The 17,881-nt window shown below is 38.8% G+C and overlaps 1 protein-coding gene across 3 annotated transcripts in view; it reads left to right on the top strand.

Annotated features, from left to right (window-relative positions):
• LOC128688988 (uncharacterized) overlaps positions 1–17,881 on the top strand; it is a 197,788-nt gene that overhangs the window by 143,912 nt on the left and 35,995 nt on the right. For 2 of the 3 annotated variants that reach the window (XM_070083018.1, XM_070083024.1), the window contains one exon: positions 4,079–4,141. The exons of the other annotated variant lie outside the window; for it this stretch is intronic. In XM_070083018.1, the coding sequence (XP_069939119.1) occupies positions 4,079–4,141 (63 nt within the window). The remainder of the gene's footprint in view (positions 1–4,078; positions 4,142–17,881) is intronic. 3 annotated transcript variants of the gene reach the window in all.

Raw genomic sequence — 17,881 nt, 5'->3', positions numbered from 1 at the left:
AATATGTGCATGAATTCCAGGAGTACATAAACAGTGAAGAACTGAAACCTGAACAAGTGTTCAATTGTGACGAAACAGGCCTCTTTTGGAAGAAAATGCCAAAGAGGACCTTCATTACACAAGAGGAAAAGGCAATGCCAGGACAAAAGCCTATGAAAGACAGGCTGATGCTAATGTTCTGTGCTAATGCTAGTGGGGATTTCAAAGTGAAGCCATTACTAGTGTACCATTCTGAAAATCCCAGAGTGTTCAGGAAAAACAATGTTATGAAGAGTAAATTGTGTGTGTTTTGGAAATCTAACAGTAAAGCATGGGTCACGAGGGAAATTTTCGTCGAGTGGTTCAATGAAGTGTTTGGCCCAAGTGTGAAGGAGTATCTCCTGGAAAAGAAATTGAATCTCAAGTGCGTGCTAGTAATGGACACTGCACCTGCTCATCCTCCAAACTTGGATGACCTAATTTTCGAGGAGTTTGGGTTCATCACAGTAAAGTTCTTGCCCCCGAATACCACTCCTCTCCTCCAACCCATGGACCAGCAGGTTATTGCAAACTTTAAAAAAAAACTACACAAAAGCAATGTTTCACAGGTGCTTGACTGTGACCACAGACACTCACTTGACCCTAAGGGAATTTTGGAGAGAACACTTCAGCATCCTCCACTGCATAACTCTTATAGGTATGGCTTGGGAGGGAGTGACTACCAGGGCTTTGAACTCTGCCTGGAGAAAATTGTGGCCAGATTGTGTCGACAAGAGGGATTTTGAAGGATTTGGGACTGACCCTAATGAGCCTATGTCTGTTGTAAAATCAATTGTGGCACTGGGGAGTTCCATGGGGTTGGATGTGAGTTTGGAGGATGTGGAAGAATTGGTGGAAGACCATAATGAAGAGCTCACCACTGAGGAGCTGCAAGAGCTCCAGCAGGAAGAGCAACACATCACAGCTCAGAATCTTGCTGCAGAGGAGGAGGAAGAGAGATGGAAGAAGGTGCCTTCTTCAGAAATTAAAGAGATTTTTACTATGTGGGGTAAGATGGAAAGCTTTATGGAGAAACATCACCCTAACAAGGTTGTTGCAAGCCAGGTTGGCAACATGTACAGTGACAAAGTCTTGGGCCATTTTAGGGAAGTGTTAAAGAGACGCCAGAAACAGAGCTCTCTCCACAGTTATTTTGTGAGACAGGACTCCAGTGACTCTCAAGGTGGTCCTAGTGGCATTAAGAAACAGAGAAGAGAAGCAAACCCAGAAAAGCAAATGGTACCTGAGGTGTTGATGGAAGGGGATTCCCCTTCCAAACTATAAACAATCCACTCTCTCCTCCTCCTCCAGTCTCCCATACACTAAGAAGAATCTCCAATAAAGGTAAGTGTTATGCTGTTAATGTTTCATTCATCATTTCCCATTGTATTGTTTATGTACTACATGTATATTTCATGTTAAAAAATTTTTTGTTTTAAAACTTCTGGGTGTCAGGAATGGATTAATTGTATTTACATTATTTCTTATGGGGAAAATTGATTCGTAAATCGTAAATTTCGTTTATAGTAACGGCTCCAGGAACGGATTAATTACGAACAACGAGGGACCACTACTGTTATGAAGACTACTGCATTATTGTAATTATTGTATAAATAATGTTAACCCATTCGTGGCTGCGTATTGGACTGGCCAGTTGGACAGGTAATGGACTGGGACATCATTTGTTTACTCTTGAACATGGCCAAAGAATCGAACATTTCCGCTACTTTGAGCTCAATTTCAAGGTACTTTTTGTCGCAAAACCAATCAAAATCATATCTATTTCTGTAATATATCTTCCATTCTATCAAATGAGATAAAAAAAAAAAGAGAATACAACCATAAAAACCAAATGAAAATATACTGCTAAGGGACGGCTAATGGCTAAGAAGTGAACTCTGTTATTTATGGTCCGATTTTTTTCATTTTTGGTGTACGTTAAGAAGCAGCTTTCCATCATACATTGCCCAAGTTTAAACAAGATAGCCTAACAAACAACTGAGAAAAATTTTACCAAAAATCTTATGTGGCAAGCCCAAGCCAGTTACTAGAAACAAGTCACTGACTTTTGTGGGTTATCCTAGGTTCTCTACACATATGCTGCTATGTATGATAATCTACGTAGAGAAAATAGCTCTTTTGTTTCAGTTTTATGGTGCATTACGAGTGTATATCACAGTTAGCCCTGTGCTATACTCCGTTTTTCTCTAGTATAAGCCCCCAAGACAGGGATAGGAGAATGGTACTTGTATCCAATATCCTCTTCATACCTCTGTCGAACTGCTCGGTATTATGCCAAATATTATTCATTCTGGAGTATTTACCGTGTTTTAAGGTTATTAATATTGTTTATTATGTCATATTAGATTAATTTTGATAGGTAAATAGGTAAATAAGCGTAATAATAAAGCATATTTCCCTGCATCATGAGACTGAGCTCATGGCAACTGACAGTGGCTTCAAAGCCATCTTATCTTATATGGACAATGTACTGTGTATGTGCTTTACACAACGAAAAGCATTTCTTTTATTTGTTGGAACCATGGCTAGGGCTAAAAGCAGGTTATAACAATAAATGGAGAAAAAGAAACTGGAATGACTTATGCAGCAAGTAGCACCACCAAACGGTAACAGCAGGTTGGTGTGGCGACACAGGAAATTTGAAATTATGCTAGCTGAAATTAGTGCCGGATAACTGAAGGAACTGAATAACTGGTTGCCAGATTTGTGATGGTGGACCTGTACTTAAAGACAGGTAAAGAGTGGCAAATTTTAAATATTCAATATTTCACTCTATTATTAATATGAGGTAACCAAATTTTCTAGTTAATAAGCTGTATTGTTTAATGTAGACGAAACTGATGACAGTATTACAAGTAGCACAATTTATGATACAGGAGGGGTGTTAATGTTGCAGTTTAAAAACTGTAGTGTAAAGCACCCATCTGGCAAGACAGTGATGGAGTGAATGATGGTGAAAGTTTTTCTTTTTCGGGCCACCCTGCCTTGGTGGGAATCGGCCAGTGTGATAATAAAAAAAAATAAAAACATTTTTAGGTATGTAATAATGGTTTAATAGATAAGGGGTAATAAAATATTTGGGAGAGTTGCTTCAAAACTGGTTAGAGATTAGCATAGTGTAGGTATGGTTATTATTGAGAGACGAGATGATTTTTAAGTATGTATAGTCCTAAATTAATTTGTGGGCAGGGGACCTCATGCTGGTTCAGGCAAAGAGTTCCAGATCTTTGGGCCCTTTATGTTAGTTAGTTTAATATCTTTATTATGCACCCCATACCCATCCTGTGGGCAGTAGTCAAAAGATTACACAAGGTTCAGGGACTGGACCCCTTTATGTGCATTTCATATTTGCACAGTGAGAGACAAACACGAGGAATGTCAAAAAATGTTTTGTCACGTGTTATGCCTGTCTGTAAGGGAAATGAAATAAACAGGGGACTTGCTTGCCCAAGGAAAATTAAAATCTGAAAGCCTTTTAGGCTCCTTTGGAAAGGAAATTTTATGAAATTTTCAAATTCAAATTTTATTCGTTTTTATGCAATACAAAAATAATGTAGTTTACATGTAATAAAACTGTGGTAAGCCCAAAAGAAAGCCACTGGTATGTAATGCATTTCTGGTTCATCTTGGACTGAATCGAAATGATATTGTAGATTAGTCTTAAATTTTTAGTGTGCTCATTGTCTATTATTTCCTTGCTACCAAGGAAAGATTTTGTTGGTATTGAAGGACTTTATAATTTTATGCCTGTTATCAGTTAAACATATTGAATGTTGTTTTGCCTCTTTCTTTTACGAAGTTTTAGTATAAAAATTAGATACATTTGTGGCATAGAAATCTCTCATATATTTCGTACACTAAATTTCACATGATGTTTATGATTATTCCCACCATTAACTATGCTCAGCAAGGATTACCATAATTTTCTGTAGTAGCTTTGATATTTGCATTACTTTAACTTATTGTAATTTGTAAAAGATTGTTTAACGCATGTAAATACAGCAATTAGAAACCTTGCATGTTTTTCAATATATTACAGCACATTCCTTAAGTGGTGGATCAATCTTCCATAGACGGTCAGCTCTTAGGAGGTCTGCCACTGGTAAGACTGCTTTAAGTATCTAGGAATGGATTTCACTGAACTATCTGTGTGAAGAAGTCTGTCTTTTAAATGTTGTCTTTGTGTACAGATAGGGGTTCTCAAGTTGTTGAAATTCTTAAATTGTGGACCCCTATGCTATACAGTATTTTATTTTAATCTCGCCAGCCATCTTCCATCAAGAATGTTTGACCTAAAGAAGAAAATTCATTCACCATTGTTGAACTGATATCACATTTAAATTATCCTCTGACTGCAACATCCCCACCCCTCCTTCAGAGCATAAGCATTGCCCTTTCCACCTCCAGGACTAAAGTCCAGCTAACCAGTTTCCCTGAATCCCATCATGGAAGTTTCCTTGCTTACACTCTGACACCCTGTCCATTAAAAGCCACCTGTTTCCATTCACTCCTGTCTAACATGCTCACACAAGGATGATGGATGCTCAAGCCTCTAAAACTCAAAGCCTCTTTTACCTCATCCTCTCCACCCATTCCTGAGATAACCCTTGCACCTCCTACCTTCCATCCCAGATTTATACAACCTCTTCATTATCCTATCTCTTTCAAAATATCCAATTAATTTCAACAACTCCTCCTCAGAGCTCTGAATTGTACCCTTGGTAACACTCACATCACCGTTTAATTTCTTTGCACCAAATTTTCTACATGATATTCACGATCAGTGACGCATAGTTCATAAGCTAACCAAATGGAAAAAGGACAGTAATGTGAAAGTCCCACTCTTGTTTGAAAAAAAATGATCTAATTCAGTCATCCATGAATAGGAAAGGTGAGGTTTGTTAATGTGTGTTACCAAGAATAGACAGAACCTTTTCTATAGGCTAAGGAAACTCTGACTGGATAAAAAAATCCAACATTGATTTGTGAGGGAAGGTAAAATTGTTTTAGGAAAGCTGGTCACAGGTAGAAGATATTGCATAGCTAATGAACATAATTTAACATTATTATGTGATGCTGACCTATCTAAGTCAAAAGATGTAGCATGCACCCACTATACTCATGCACCCTCAGTAACAGTTAATCATTGTGTAATTCTTTGACCTCTCAATACTCTAAAAATACTAACTACCCATGCTTACTTTCATACAGTAGTTTTTTTTTTTTTTTTTTAATTTTACCTTCTTGCTGCACTCATCTACCAGGTTTAGTTATTTTTGTAGACAAAAATCAACCCTTCTCATTTACCACTAGCATTTTTGCCTCAGTTCATTTACATTTCGTTGAATTTTGTGGTCTTAACCCAGTTTATTGAAAAAGTCTTTGTTTGGTTTTCAGATATACCTAATATAGTTGAAGCAAGAATCATTCTCTTAGTGCTAATGAATGTTTGTATAACATTTTTCTTTTCTGTGCAATATCAGGTGCTAGATTTTATACCTAGCCTTCATCTTTTGATTTTTAATTTTTGTTTGCCAAACCTTCACTTCTTTAGTAAGTACAGTGGAACCCTGGATATCGGCCAATGCGGATATCGGCCAATTCAGAATTCGGCCGTTTTTTTTGGCCAAAATTCTGTCATGGATTTCGGCCGGCAACTCAGAAAGCGGCCGTATTGGACGCGTCCGCCCGCCTCTCTGCACATTTGTGAGTCAGTCTGGCCGTGTCTCTGGATGAGTGAGCAAAGTTCTGCGCATTCATCCAAACATTTTGTTATTATCCATTGTTTTTAGTGGTTCTTTATTGAGTGCAACTGCAAAATAAGCCACCATGGGCCCAAAGAAAGTTCCTAGTGCCAGCCCTTTGGTAAAGAAAATGAGAAACATGATAGAATTCTAGAAAGAAATTATAGCAAAGTATGAGAGTGGTGTATGCATCTTGGAGCTTGCTAGGATGTATGGGAAATCCAAATCAACAATCACTTCTATCCTGGCAAAGAAAGTAGAAATCAAGGAAGCTAATGTTGTGGAAGGGGCAAACATGCTAACAAAACAAAGATCATCAATTATCGAAGATGTGGAGAAGTTAATGTTGGCGTGGATCAGCGAGAAACATTTAGCAGGAGATAGTGTTGTGAAGTCTATCATTTGTGAAAAGGCAAGGCAGTTGCATGCAGATCTCATAAAGAAAATGCCTGGAACAAGTGCTGCTGTTAGTGAATTTAAGGCTAACAGAGGCTGATTCAACAACTTCAAGAAGTGATTTGGCATACACAGTGTTATAAGGTATGGTGAGGCTGCAAGTTCAGACAAATGTGCAGCTGAAGAATTCGTGCATGAATTCCAGGATTATGTAGAGGCTGAAGGATTTGTCCCCCAGCAAGTGTTTAATTGTGACAAAACAGGCCTCGTTTGGAAGAAAATGCCGAGGAGGACCTATATCATGCAGGAGGAAAAGGCACGGCCAGGACACAAGCCTATGAAGGATAGGCTTACTCTTTTGTTCTGTGGTAACGCTAGTGGGGATTTCAAAGTGAAGCCTTTACTCATGTATCACTCTGAAAATCCCAGAGCGTTCAAGAAAAACAATGTTGTCAAGAGTAAACTGTGTGTGCTGTGGAAAGCTAATAATAAGGCATGGGTCACGAGGCAAATTTTCATTGACTGGGTCCATGAAGTGTTTGGCCCGAGTGTGAAAATTACCTCCAGGAAAATAAATTGCCACTCAAGTGCCTCCTGGTACTGGACAATGCTCCTGCTTATCCTCCAAACTTGGTAGACCAATTGTCTGTGGAGTTAAGTTTTATAACAGTGAAGTTCTTGCGTCCTAACACCACCACTCTCATCCAGCCCATGGGCCAACAGGTCATTTCTAACTTCAAAAAACTCTACACGAAAGCAGTGTTTCAGAGGTGCTTTGAAGTGACCTCAGACACTGACTTGACCTTAAGAGAGTTCTGGAGGAATCACTTCATTATCCTCCATTGCATAGGCCTTATAGGTAAGGCTTGGCAGGGAGTGACTTCCAGGACTTTGAACTCTGTTTGGAGAAAATTGTGGCCAGAATGTGTCCTCGACAAGGATTTTGAAGGGTTTGAGGCTCACCCTGACCCTGTCGACCCTCTGCCTGTTGTGGAATCTATTGTGGCTTTGGGGAAGTCCATGGGGTTGGAGGCGAGTGCTGAGGATGTGAAAGAGTTGGAGGAGGACCGTAGGGAAGAGCTAACCACTGAAGAGCTGCAAGACCTTCATCTACAGCAGCAACAGACCACAGCTGAGGAACTTGCTTCAGAGGAGGAGGAAGAGAGAAGGGAGGTGCCTTCTTCAGTGATTAAGGACATTTGTGCAAAGTGGAGGGAGGTGCAAAGTTTTGTGGAGAAATATCACCCTGAGCAAGCTGAAACAAGCCATATCTGCAACATGTTCATTGACAAAACCTTGTCCCATTTCAGGCAAATCTTAGAGATGCCAAAAACAGACCTCTGGACAGTTTTGTTGTGCGGCAGGGGTGCAGTGACTCTCAAGCTGGTCCTAGTGCCAGTAAAAAAACAAAGAAGGGAAGTAACCCCAGAGAGGGACTTGATACCTGAAGTCCTTATAGAGGGGGATTTCCCTTCCAAACAATAAGCTCTCCTCTCTCTCCCCTCCTTGCCTTCTTCAATATGCCAATAAGAGTCTTCAATAAAAGTTTGTAATGTTCATTTATATTTCTTTTTCATTGTTTTGTGCATGTAAAACTATAGTTATTTTTTAAAAAAATGTATTTTTTGTTAATATTCTTGGGTGTCTGGAACAGATTAATTGTATTTACATTAATTCTTATGGGAAATATTGCTTCGGTTTTCGATGTTTTCAGATTTAGGCTGACCTTCTGGAACGGATTATGGCCGAAATTTGGGGTTCCACTGTAATTGTCTAATGATATATCCATATTATCAAGCCTTGGCTCATCAACTGTGTAAAATGACCTTTATAATTAGTTCTAAAATTCATGCTTTTGTTATTATTTCTTATAACAGTAAATTAGATTCACTGCTCATACTTGTCCTTCAATATTCATATGTATTACACAACAATTATTTTCCATTGTTGTCAGTTTTTTTGTTACTATTCTTCTTCATCCAGTTCTTAAGACTTTGAACTACCTTAGATGACTTGATTACTGACTGTTAATAGCAGTCTACATTACAAGTGCAGTTTAATACCTTTATTTAGTTATTCATAGCATAGTTAATTTTCTTATCATTTGTATTATTTTTTTAATTTTCATTGATATCAGTGTACTGTATTAGCTATTATTCTGTATTCCCCAATTCCCAAGAAGTTGTGCTACCTCAGGTTACTTACAATCATTAGCTTACCATTGGTAACAGTATACCTCATAAGTTCAGGTAACATCTTTATATAGCATTCTAAGTTAATTTTATCATGATTAGTTGTTTACTTTATTCCTTATAACATACATATATTCAGCTAGATTTTTAGTTACTATATCTAGTCATTTTGTGATTATTTTTCTTTATATATTTAGTACATATATACTTTTATACTGCGTATTATATAATTACTTAACAGTTTTATAACTTTTGTTTGTATTAATATACTTCTAGGTTGTTGCAATATTGTACATCATTGTATACTTATAAATATTAGCATTGATCCAGAGTTGAACCTCCTCTCTGATATTTACAAATTCACTGCAGCCCAAGGCTTCAAATATTATACTACAAACCAGGCCAAAGCTGTCGACAACATTTCAGCATTTAACTACAGTGAAAGATCCCTAAGTAAACACTATGATGACATCTCTGTACTCCAAGAGTCACTAAAGGCAAATGCACTCTTCTTTATTCTCACTGAAATCTGGCTCAGCCATGACACAGCTTACTGTGTACTGGGGTACACAGCCATACATAATTGCAGACCTGATCAAAGGGGTGGAGGAACAGCAATCTGCTACACTGATGAGGTGAAATCCATTCATTCAACCTACATGAAAAAATTATCTCAGAGAATACATAGTTGCTCAATTCTCCACCAAGAACTTGAAGACTCTTCTTACATTAGGAGCTGTGTGTCACATCAACATAACCAACTTTGGAGAAAATCTCAAAGGACCTAATCATTAGCAAAAGTCTAAATAAAACCCACATAATACTTTTTGTGAGTTATATTTACCTTCGATAACCAAGCTTACAAGATTAACTGAGAATACCGCAACATAACTTGACCCCATTTAAACAAATATTTTAGCTCCTCAAACAACAAGAATTATCACAGACAAAACTGTTGATTACTACCCTCCTTTCCTAGTTACCAATTTAGCAAAATCTCCCCATGAAACTAGTAAAATCTTCTTTAAGCTTCATAATAAACCATCAGTGAATAACTTTATTAGGGCAATCAGCAGTATTGACTGGCAGAGATAATTACTCTCAGTTACCAAGACAGTAACTCTCATGTTCACACATTACTTACTGCATTACAAAGCCCCTACAATAGATACTGACCATTAAAAACTGAACAGATGACAGTAAAGATTAGTTAGCCCTTGGCTAACTGATGGCATCCTCAGGTCCACTGAGAGAAAGAATATCTATGAGAAGCCGTACAGGTTAGGATTAATACCCAAAGAATGAGCCAACAGATATACTATTACACTCGCTAAGGAGATAGTGGCATAATCCAAATGAGGCCTTGCTGATGATGTATCGAGCTGCAAAATAACTTTTGGACTTGTTACTTATAGTTCTTATTTCACACACTTAAGCACTGCTGTCTTGGCTTTAGATTTCTGCTCACTATGCCTCCCAAGTCTTTTTTACATTATGTATGATCAAGCTCTACTTCACCTAGTTTATAACTTTGAGGGCTATTTTTGCATATCCACTGGTCCTCTTTATTCACCTCAAAAAGAAAGCCTTCAATACAATAGACCACAGTATTCTATTTCTCAGATTAGAACATAATGCCGGAAAAAAAATCCCCCCCCAGTACCAACAATACCACCAGTCCGATAACATTCTTCTTTGCAAATATACAGGGTCTAAAGCCAGCAACAAACAACAAAATACCTTTCATCCGTGGACTGCTTGCAGAGGCAAAGGCAATGTTCGCGGCTTTCACTGAGACCCACATAAAGGATCACTTGGACAACGAAATATGGATCCCAGGTTACAACCTATACAGATGTGACAGAGTGAACAGGCAAAAGGGGGGGGGTTGGCCTGTACATTGCAGAGTCACTTGTTTGCACAGAACTGCTTAATGCCTCAAATGACGTAGTGGAAGTTTTAGCAGTAAAGGTCGAGAACCAAAACCTAGTCATTGTGGTAGTCTACAAGCCTCCGGATGCAACATCCCAGCAATTCCAGGAACAGCTGTTAAAAATTGACCACTGTCTGGAAAATCTTCCAGCTCCTGCACCCAACATCTTGCTCCTGGGGGATTTCAACTTAAGGCACCTAAAATGGAGGAATATAGCAAATAATATTGTTGCAGTAATAACACCAGGAGGCAGCTCTGATGAAAACTCACACTCACACGAGCTTTTAAATCTCTGCACAAAATTCAATTTAAACCAGCAAATAATAGAGCCTACTAGACTGGAGAATACACTAGACCTCATATTCACTAACAATGATGATCTGATAAGAAATGTCACCATATCAAAAACAATATACTCAGATCACAACATAATTGAGGTTCAGACATGTATGCGAGGAGCCCCAGACCGACAAAATGAGACTAGTCACGAGGGAGCATTCACCAAATTCAACTTCAATAACAAAAACATAAAGTGGGACCAAGTAAACCAAGTCCTAACCGATATAAGCTGGGAAGATATACTAAGCAACACAGACCCAAACTTATGCCTAGAACAGATTAACTCGGTGGCACTCGATGTATGCACAAGGCTTATTCCTCTAAGAAAAAGGAGGAGTAGATGTAAAATAGAAAGAGACAGGCGCTCCCTTTACAGGCGACGGAAAAGAATAACAGAGCGGCTAAAAGAGGTCAATATATCTGAAATGCGCAGGGAGACACTGGTCAGAGAAATAGCAAGCATCGAACTTAAGCTAAAAGAATCCTTTAGGAGTCAGGAATCGCGGGAAGAACTAAAAGCTATAAATGAAATCGAAAGAAACCCAAAGTATTTCTTCTCCTATGCCAAATCAAAATCGAGAACAACGCCCAGTATTGGGCCCCTACTTAAACAAGATGGGTCCTACACAGATGACAGCAAGGAAATGAGTGAGCTACTCAAGTCCCAATATGACTCAGTTTTTAGCAAGCCGCTAACCAGACTGAGAGTTGAATATCAAAATGAATTTTTTATGAGAGAGCCACAAAATTTGATTAACACAATCCTATCCGATGTTATCCTGACGCCAAATGACTTCAAACAGGCGATAAATGACATGCCCATGCACTCTGCCCCAGGGCCAGACTCATGGAACTCTGTGTTCATCAAGAACTGCAAGAAGCCCCTATCACGAGCCTTTTCCATCCTATGGAGAGGGAGCATGGACACGGGGGTCGTCCCTCAGTTACTAAAAACAACAGACATAGCCCCACTCCACAAAGGGGGCAGTAAAGCAACAGCAAAGAACTACAGACCAATAGCACTAACATCCCATATCATAAAAATCTTTGAAAGGGTCCTAAGAAGCAAGATCACCACCCATCTAGAAACCCATCAGTTACACAACCCAGGGCAACATGGGTTTAGAACAGGTCGCTCCTGTCTGTCTCAACTACTGGATCACTACGACAAGGTCCTAAATGCACTAGAAGACAAAAAGAATGCAGATGTAATATATACAGACTTTGCAAAAGCCTTCGACAAGTGTGACCATGGCGTAATAGCGCACAAAATGCGCGCTAAAGGAATAACAGGAAAAGTCGGTCGATGGATCTATAATTTCCTCACTAACAGAACACAGAGAGTAGTCGTCAACAGAGTAAAGTCCGAGGCAGCTACGGTGAAAAGCTCTGTTCCACAAGGCACAGTACTAGCTCCCATCTTGTTCCTCATCCTCATATCCGACATAGACAAGGATGTCAGCCACAGCACCGTGTCTTCCTTTGCAGATGACACCCGAATCTGCATGACAGTGTCTTCCATTGCAGACACTGCAAGGCTCCAGGCGGACATCAACCAAATCTTTCAGTGGGCTGCAGAAAACAATATGAAGTTCAACGATGAGAAATTTCAATTACTCAGATATGGTAAACATGAGGAAATTAAATCTTCATCAGAGTACAAAACAAATTCTGGCCACAAAATAGAGCGAAACACCAACGTCAAAGACCTGGGAGTGATTATGTCGGAGGATCTCACCTTCAAGGACCATAACATTGTATCAATCGCATCTGCTAGAAAAATGACAGGATGGATAATGAGAACCTTCAAAACTAGGGAGGCCAAGCCCATGATGACACTCTTCAGGTCACTTGTTCTATCTAGGCTGGAATATTGCTGCACTCTAACAGCACCTTTCAAGGCAGGTGAAATTGCCGACCTAGAAAATGTACAGAGAACTTTCACGGCGTGCATAACGGAGATAAAACACCTCAATTACTGGGAGCGCTTGAGGTTTCTAAACCTGTATTCCCTGGAACGCAGGAGGGAGAGATACATGATTATATACACCTGGAAAATCCTAGAGGGACTAGTACCGAACTTGCACACGAAAATCACTCACTACGAAAGCAAAAGACTTGGCAGACGATGCACCATCCCCCCAATGAAAAGCAGGGGTGTCACTAGCACGTTAAGAGACCATACAATAAGTGTCAGGGGCCCGAGACTGTTCAACTGCCTCCCAGCACACATAAGGGGGATTACCAACAGACCCCTGGCAGTCTTCAAGCTGGCACTGGACAAGCACCTAAAGTCAGTTCCTGATCAGCCGGGCTGTGGCTCGTACGTTGGTTTGCGTGCAGCCAGCAGCAACAGCCTGGTTGATCAGGCACTGATCCACCAGGAGGCCTGGTCACAGACCGGGCCGCGGGGGCATTGACCCCCGAAACTCTCTCCAGGTACTCCAGGTAATGGAATAAGAGGCATGCTCTCTCATACTCCTTGGCCTGTTCCTAGGCAGCAGCTTGAAATTCATCACTTATTTAACACATTCCAAAAAAAGATTCCAAATCAGTGGGCATCCTCTCCAAGATATATTACTATGTACCTCAAACTGCTCTATTTACATTATACTACTCTCTAATCTGTCCTTACCTCACCTATGCTATTAGTGCTGGGGGATCCACTGCAGCAGAAACAGTGGAGGTGTAAAGACAATGTAATCAATCCATCATCCTCGGTGGAGTTGTTTTGAGGTGGTCAGCTTTGAGTTCAGTTTCATAGTCTGGAACAACATGTATATTATGTAGGTGTTATTTATTTTCTTGGTCAGTACATTTTCAGATGCTTTCAATTTTAATATATGTTTGTTTTCTATAGGTATGCTGAGTTTCTATATGCTTGATGCAACTTCTTGATAAGGAACTGTGGCTTTTATTTTTCCCAATGTTGACATGCCCAATTGAGGCCGTCTCCTGTATTTATGTTTTGCTTTGATTTTGTCAGATGCATTTATTTTTGGTATATGTTTAGGTGTTGTAGATGTGATAAATTCCTAAATGTTTGGTAGAATCTGGTATGAAAAGTGGCTTTTATTTTTGTGCTGTTACATGTTCCTAGTGTAAGCTGATAAATGTTGCTACATCCAGCTCTGCTGTGTAGATCTACATTAAACCTTCCCCCACTATTCAAATGCTTCAAGTAATGACTAAAAGAAATGTGAGGTAAGTTATACTCTAGTAATTTTTTTTACCTAGTAGAATAACAAACAATAATTGACTGGCAAATTTGAAGGTATTTGGAGCGTAACCATATTTTTCCCATATGATGTTTACTTCCCATAAAACTCTTATTCATGAGATGTTGATTTTCAGGAGCACACCCCTGTGTTTAAGATTTTACTGTATCTGGAAAGATTCTGCATAAGTCAGAGATTTTGACCAGGCTACTAACAAATAAGCTCATTGTAAATTTGTGAATTGTGACACCAGTTTTGCTTAGAGTTTTTATTAATGCTGTGTTGGGCTCTGTGTCATGTGTTTGTGTTTATTTCATTATGGTGCTGAGTATCCTTAATTTGACTCACAGGTCGGTCTGTTGGGTTTACTGGGGATGAGAGAGGCTTTTTAAACCTAATTAATCTTCATAATTTGGGAGATGAGAGGTACCCTGTGTTTGAAGGCACCATCAAACCTGAACGGTTGCAACCTTCCATCTGTGCTATTGCGTTAACAAAGGCAATCCATTGTCCACAAGATTGAACATTTATTAAGGACATTCTTAGTTTTCAAGATAATATATTGAGACATGGTCAGTATTTTTTAAAAGTGCATGGGTGGTGGTGGAAGAGTACAATATCAATGGTGGAGGCATTTAATTAATTAGTGGTGATGGTGCTTTGTAAGAAATTGTTTCAAACATTCCGGAGAAAATGCATCAGAGCTTCTTAAATTAAAAGTCTATACTGTACTTGCATTGTTAAGATCACCACTCAATAAAAGTTGTTACTGTCTTGGAAATTAAGATAAAATTGTATTTCAAGTTGGTGATTCCCTTCTGAACAGAGCATCTTGTCATTCCTGGATAAACAATGAGTTAGGCCCCATAATTTCCAAAAGCATTGTAATGAAAATAAAAAAGAACTTGAAGCCTTTATGCATTTGCTTCTTAGATAATTCATTATTACTCAACATGACCAGGTCTTGTTGAATCACAGATCACGCTCAGAATTTGTAACGTTTCATTCTACATTATCATCCTTTTCATTAGATTATCTCTGCAGCAGGATCGATTTTTTTTTTTTTTTTAAGATTTACATATTCTGGTGATAAATACTGCTTTTCCAGAAACTGTGAATCAACCAGTGTGTTCACAGCAGGAGGAAGGCACACCTAAGACTACTATAAATTACATAAAAACTAAGGATTGTTAACTGCTCCTAGCAGCACTTGTGGGGTAAATGTTTCAAGCTGAATACCATAATGATGCCTGCACTTGTACCACAACTGTCATTTGCACAACTGAAATTATCATAATTTTAGTCTTTCAATGTCTGTTTTCTTTTTACAAGTTTTTGATGTTATAATAGAGCATTAGTTAATCTATTGCTTTTTTATAGACTGCAACAGTATTTTTAAGTTGCAAAACAGCCCATGTATATCTTAAGTGTAATTGTGTCTTTTAACCCTTGGTAAAATACTTACATTTTTAGTTCTGTTCTACTTCCTTATTTCTGCTATTTCTTTTCTTTTGTAATAAGTAAGCATGATTTTTTTCAGTAGATGTCCTAAACAAACACTATAAGGGATCACTTATTAACAGTGTTCAAGGAAAATAATGATTTTGTGTTTACAATGATTATAATGACTGTTACAACAGTGAAGTTAGGAAAGATGGAGTTCAGTAGCACTGTACAGTATAATATAAAAAACGAAATAAAGCAAAACTTTATTTGTTTGCAAAGGTTACAGTGTGTGTTAACATTTCATAATTTGATTGGTACAAAGAAAGTCACTGGGGAATTTTTTTTGGGAGTTTTCAGTTAAAAACAGCAAGAATTAATTGAGTTAAGTGTTATCATATATTGAATAAGTTTATCTGAGCACAATTCAGTTGAATCACCACAAACACTTTTTGTAATACATCAAAGGCCAACAAGACAGCAAAATTGGATTTAATTTTCATTGAGCAAAAATCTGTTCTGTTGTAAAACATCAATTGTATTGTAATAAATCTAAAATACAGTGGTGTAGTCTCTTGAGTTACAGTGGTCTTGAGTTATGAAAATTTAAAGTTTTGATTTACCTTCACAAAAGAATTTAATTTTGGGTTGTGATGAAAAGTTTCAGATACAATACACATTTGTGATTTAATTACTTTGAGTATACCTAGAGAGTGTTCTAAGGGTCAATGGCCTAGTCTATGACCAGGCCTCACTGTGGATCAGGGCCTGATCAACCAGGCTGTTACTGCTGGCTGCATGTAATCCAACATATGAACCACAGCATGGCTGGTCAAGTACATGTACTGACTTTAGGTGTCTGTCCAGCTCCCTCTTGTGTTATCAAGTCATCGTGATCCTTAAAGTGTGCAGTAAAGAGGCAGTCTCTGAGAATCAAGCAAGAAATTGTGAAAAAACATAAGTTAAAATTAATACATTGGTGCATAAGTATGACTTTCTGCAATAACTCATCTCTTACTGTTATCAAGAAAAATAATTATAAAGAATATTAAAGTGGCTGACAAATCTAGGCTAGTGAAAAAGGCTGAGAAATTTTAATTTATTATAGAGATTGAATTTTTTTTGTTATTGTGGATAAGAGAGAAGCAGATGAAGGGAAATGCAGTGCCTGGAAGTTATATCAGTGAGTGAGCAAGTCCAAGGTACAGTAAAAGTTACACTTCTGGGGTCTTGGAACGAATTACCATAAAACCACGTAATTTGGAGTTTGAGTTTCGGTAGTTTTGAGGCATACATCTTCTGGAACAGATTAATATTGCAACTCGAGGGACCACTGTATACTATATTATGATCCAACACATTATCTGAAGGGCATATTTTTTTTATTTAAAGTAAACATGCTTTGAAGCATGAAGTCCGGTGAGCCGGACTTGAGTCCTGGAGGTGGGAAGTACAATGCCTGCACTTTAAAGGAGTGGTTTTGGATATTAGCTGTTTGGAGTGACAGTCGAAACTGTCATATCTAGGCACATCTGCCGAGACATTGATTATGTGTGAATGATGGTGAAAGTGTTTCTTTTTGGGTCACCCTACTTTGGTGGGAGACGGCCGGCACGTTAAAAAAAAACAAAATGCTTGAAGCATACCTCCTTACTTTGGATTACCCATTATATTGCATTTTTTGGCAAGAGGCGTGGAGTTAAAAGATAAAGAATCACACATAAAGTGGGAGTTGTCACAGTTGCTCTTTGCTGATGACGCTGTGCTCTTGGGAGATTCTGAAGAGAAGTTGCAGAGGTTGGTGGATGAATTTGGTAGGGTATGCAAAAGAAGAAAATTAAAAGTGAATACAGGAAAGAGTAAGGTTATGAGGATAACAAAAAGATTAGGTGATGAAAGATTGGATATCAGATTGGAGGGAGAGAGTATGGAGGAGGTGAATGTATTCAGATATTTGGGAGTGGACATGTCAGCGGATGGGTCTATGAAAGATGAGGTGAATCATAGAATTGATGAGGGGAAAAGGGTGAACGGTGCACTTAGGAGTCTGTGGAGACAAAGAACTTTGTCCTTGGAGGCAAAGAGGGGAATGTATGAGAGTATAGTTTTACCAACGCTCTTATATGGGTGTGAAGCATGGGTGATGAATGTTGCAGCGAGGAGAAGGCTGGAGGCAGTAGAGATGTCATGTCTGAGGGCAATGTGTGGTGTGAATATAATGCAGAGAATTCGTAGTTTGGAAGTTAGGAGGAGGTGCGGGATTACCAAAACTGTTGTCCAGAGGACTGAGGAAGGGTTGTTGAGGTGGTTCGGACATGTAGAGAGAATGGAGCAAAACGGAGTGACTTCAAGATTGTATCAGTCTGTAGTGGAAGGAAGGCGGGGTAGGGGTCGGCCTAGGAAAGGTTGGAGGGAGGGGGTAAAGGAGGTTTTATGTGCGAGGGGCTTGGACTTCCAGCAGGCATGCGTGAGCATGTTTGATAGGAGTGAATGGAGACAAATGGTTTTTAATACTTGACGTGCTGTTGGAGTGTGAGCAAAGTAACATTTATGAAGGGATTCAGGGAAATCGGCAGG

Source organism: Cherax quadricarinatus, chromosome 1, assembly GCF_038502225.1.
Source record: "Cherax quadricarinatus isolate ZL_2023a chromosome 1, ASM3850222v1, whole genome shotgun sequence".
Lineage (NCBI taxonomy): Eukaryota > Metazoa > Arthropoda > Malacostraca > Decapoda > Parastacidae > Cherax > Cherax quadricarinatus.
The sequence above is the reverse complement of the archived record's forward strand: the minus strand, read 5'-3'. Positions and strand labels throughout refer to the sequence as shown.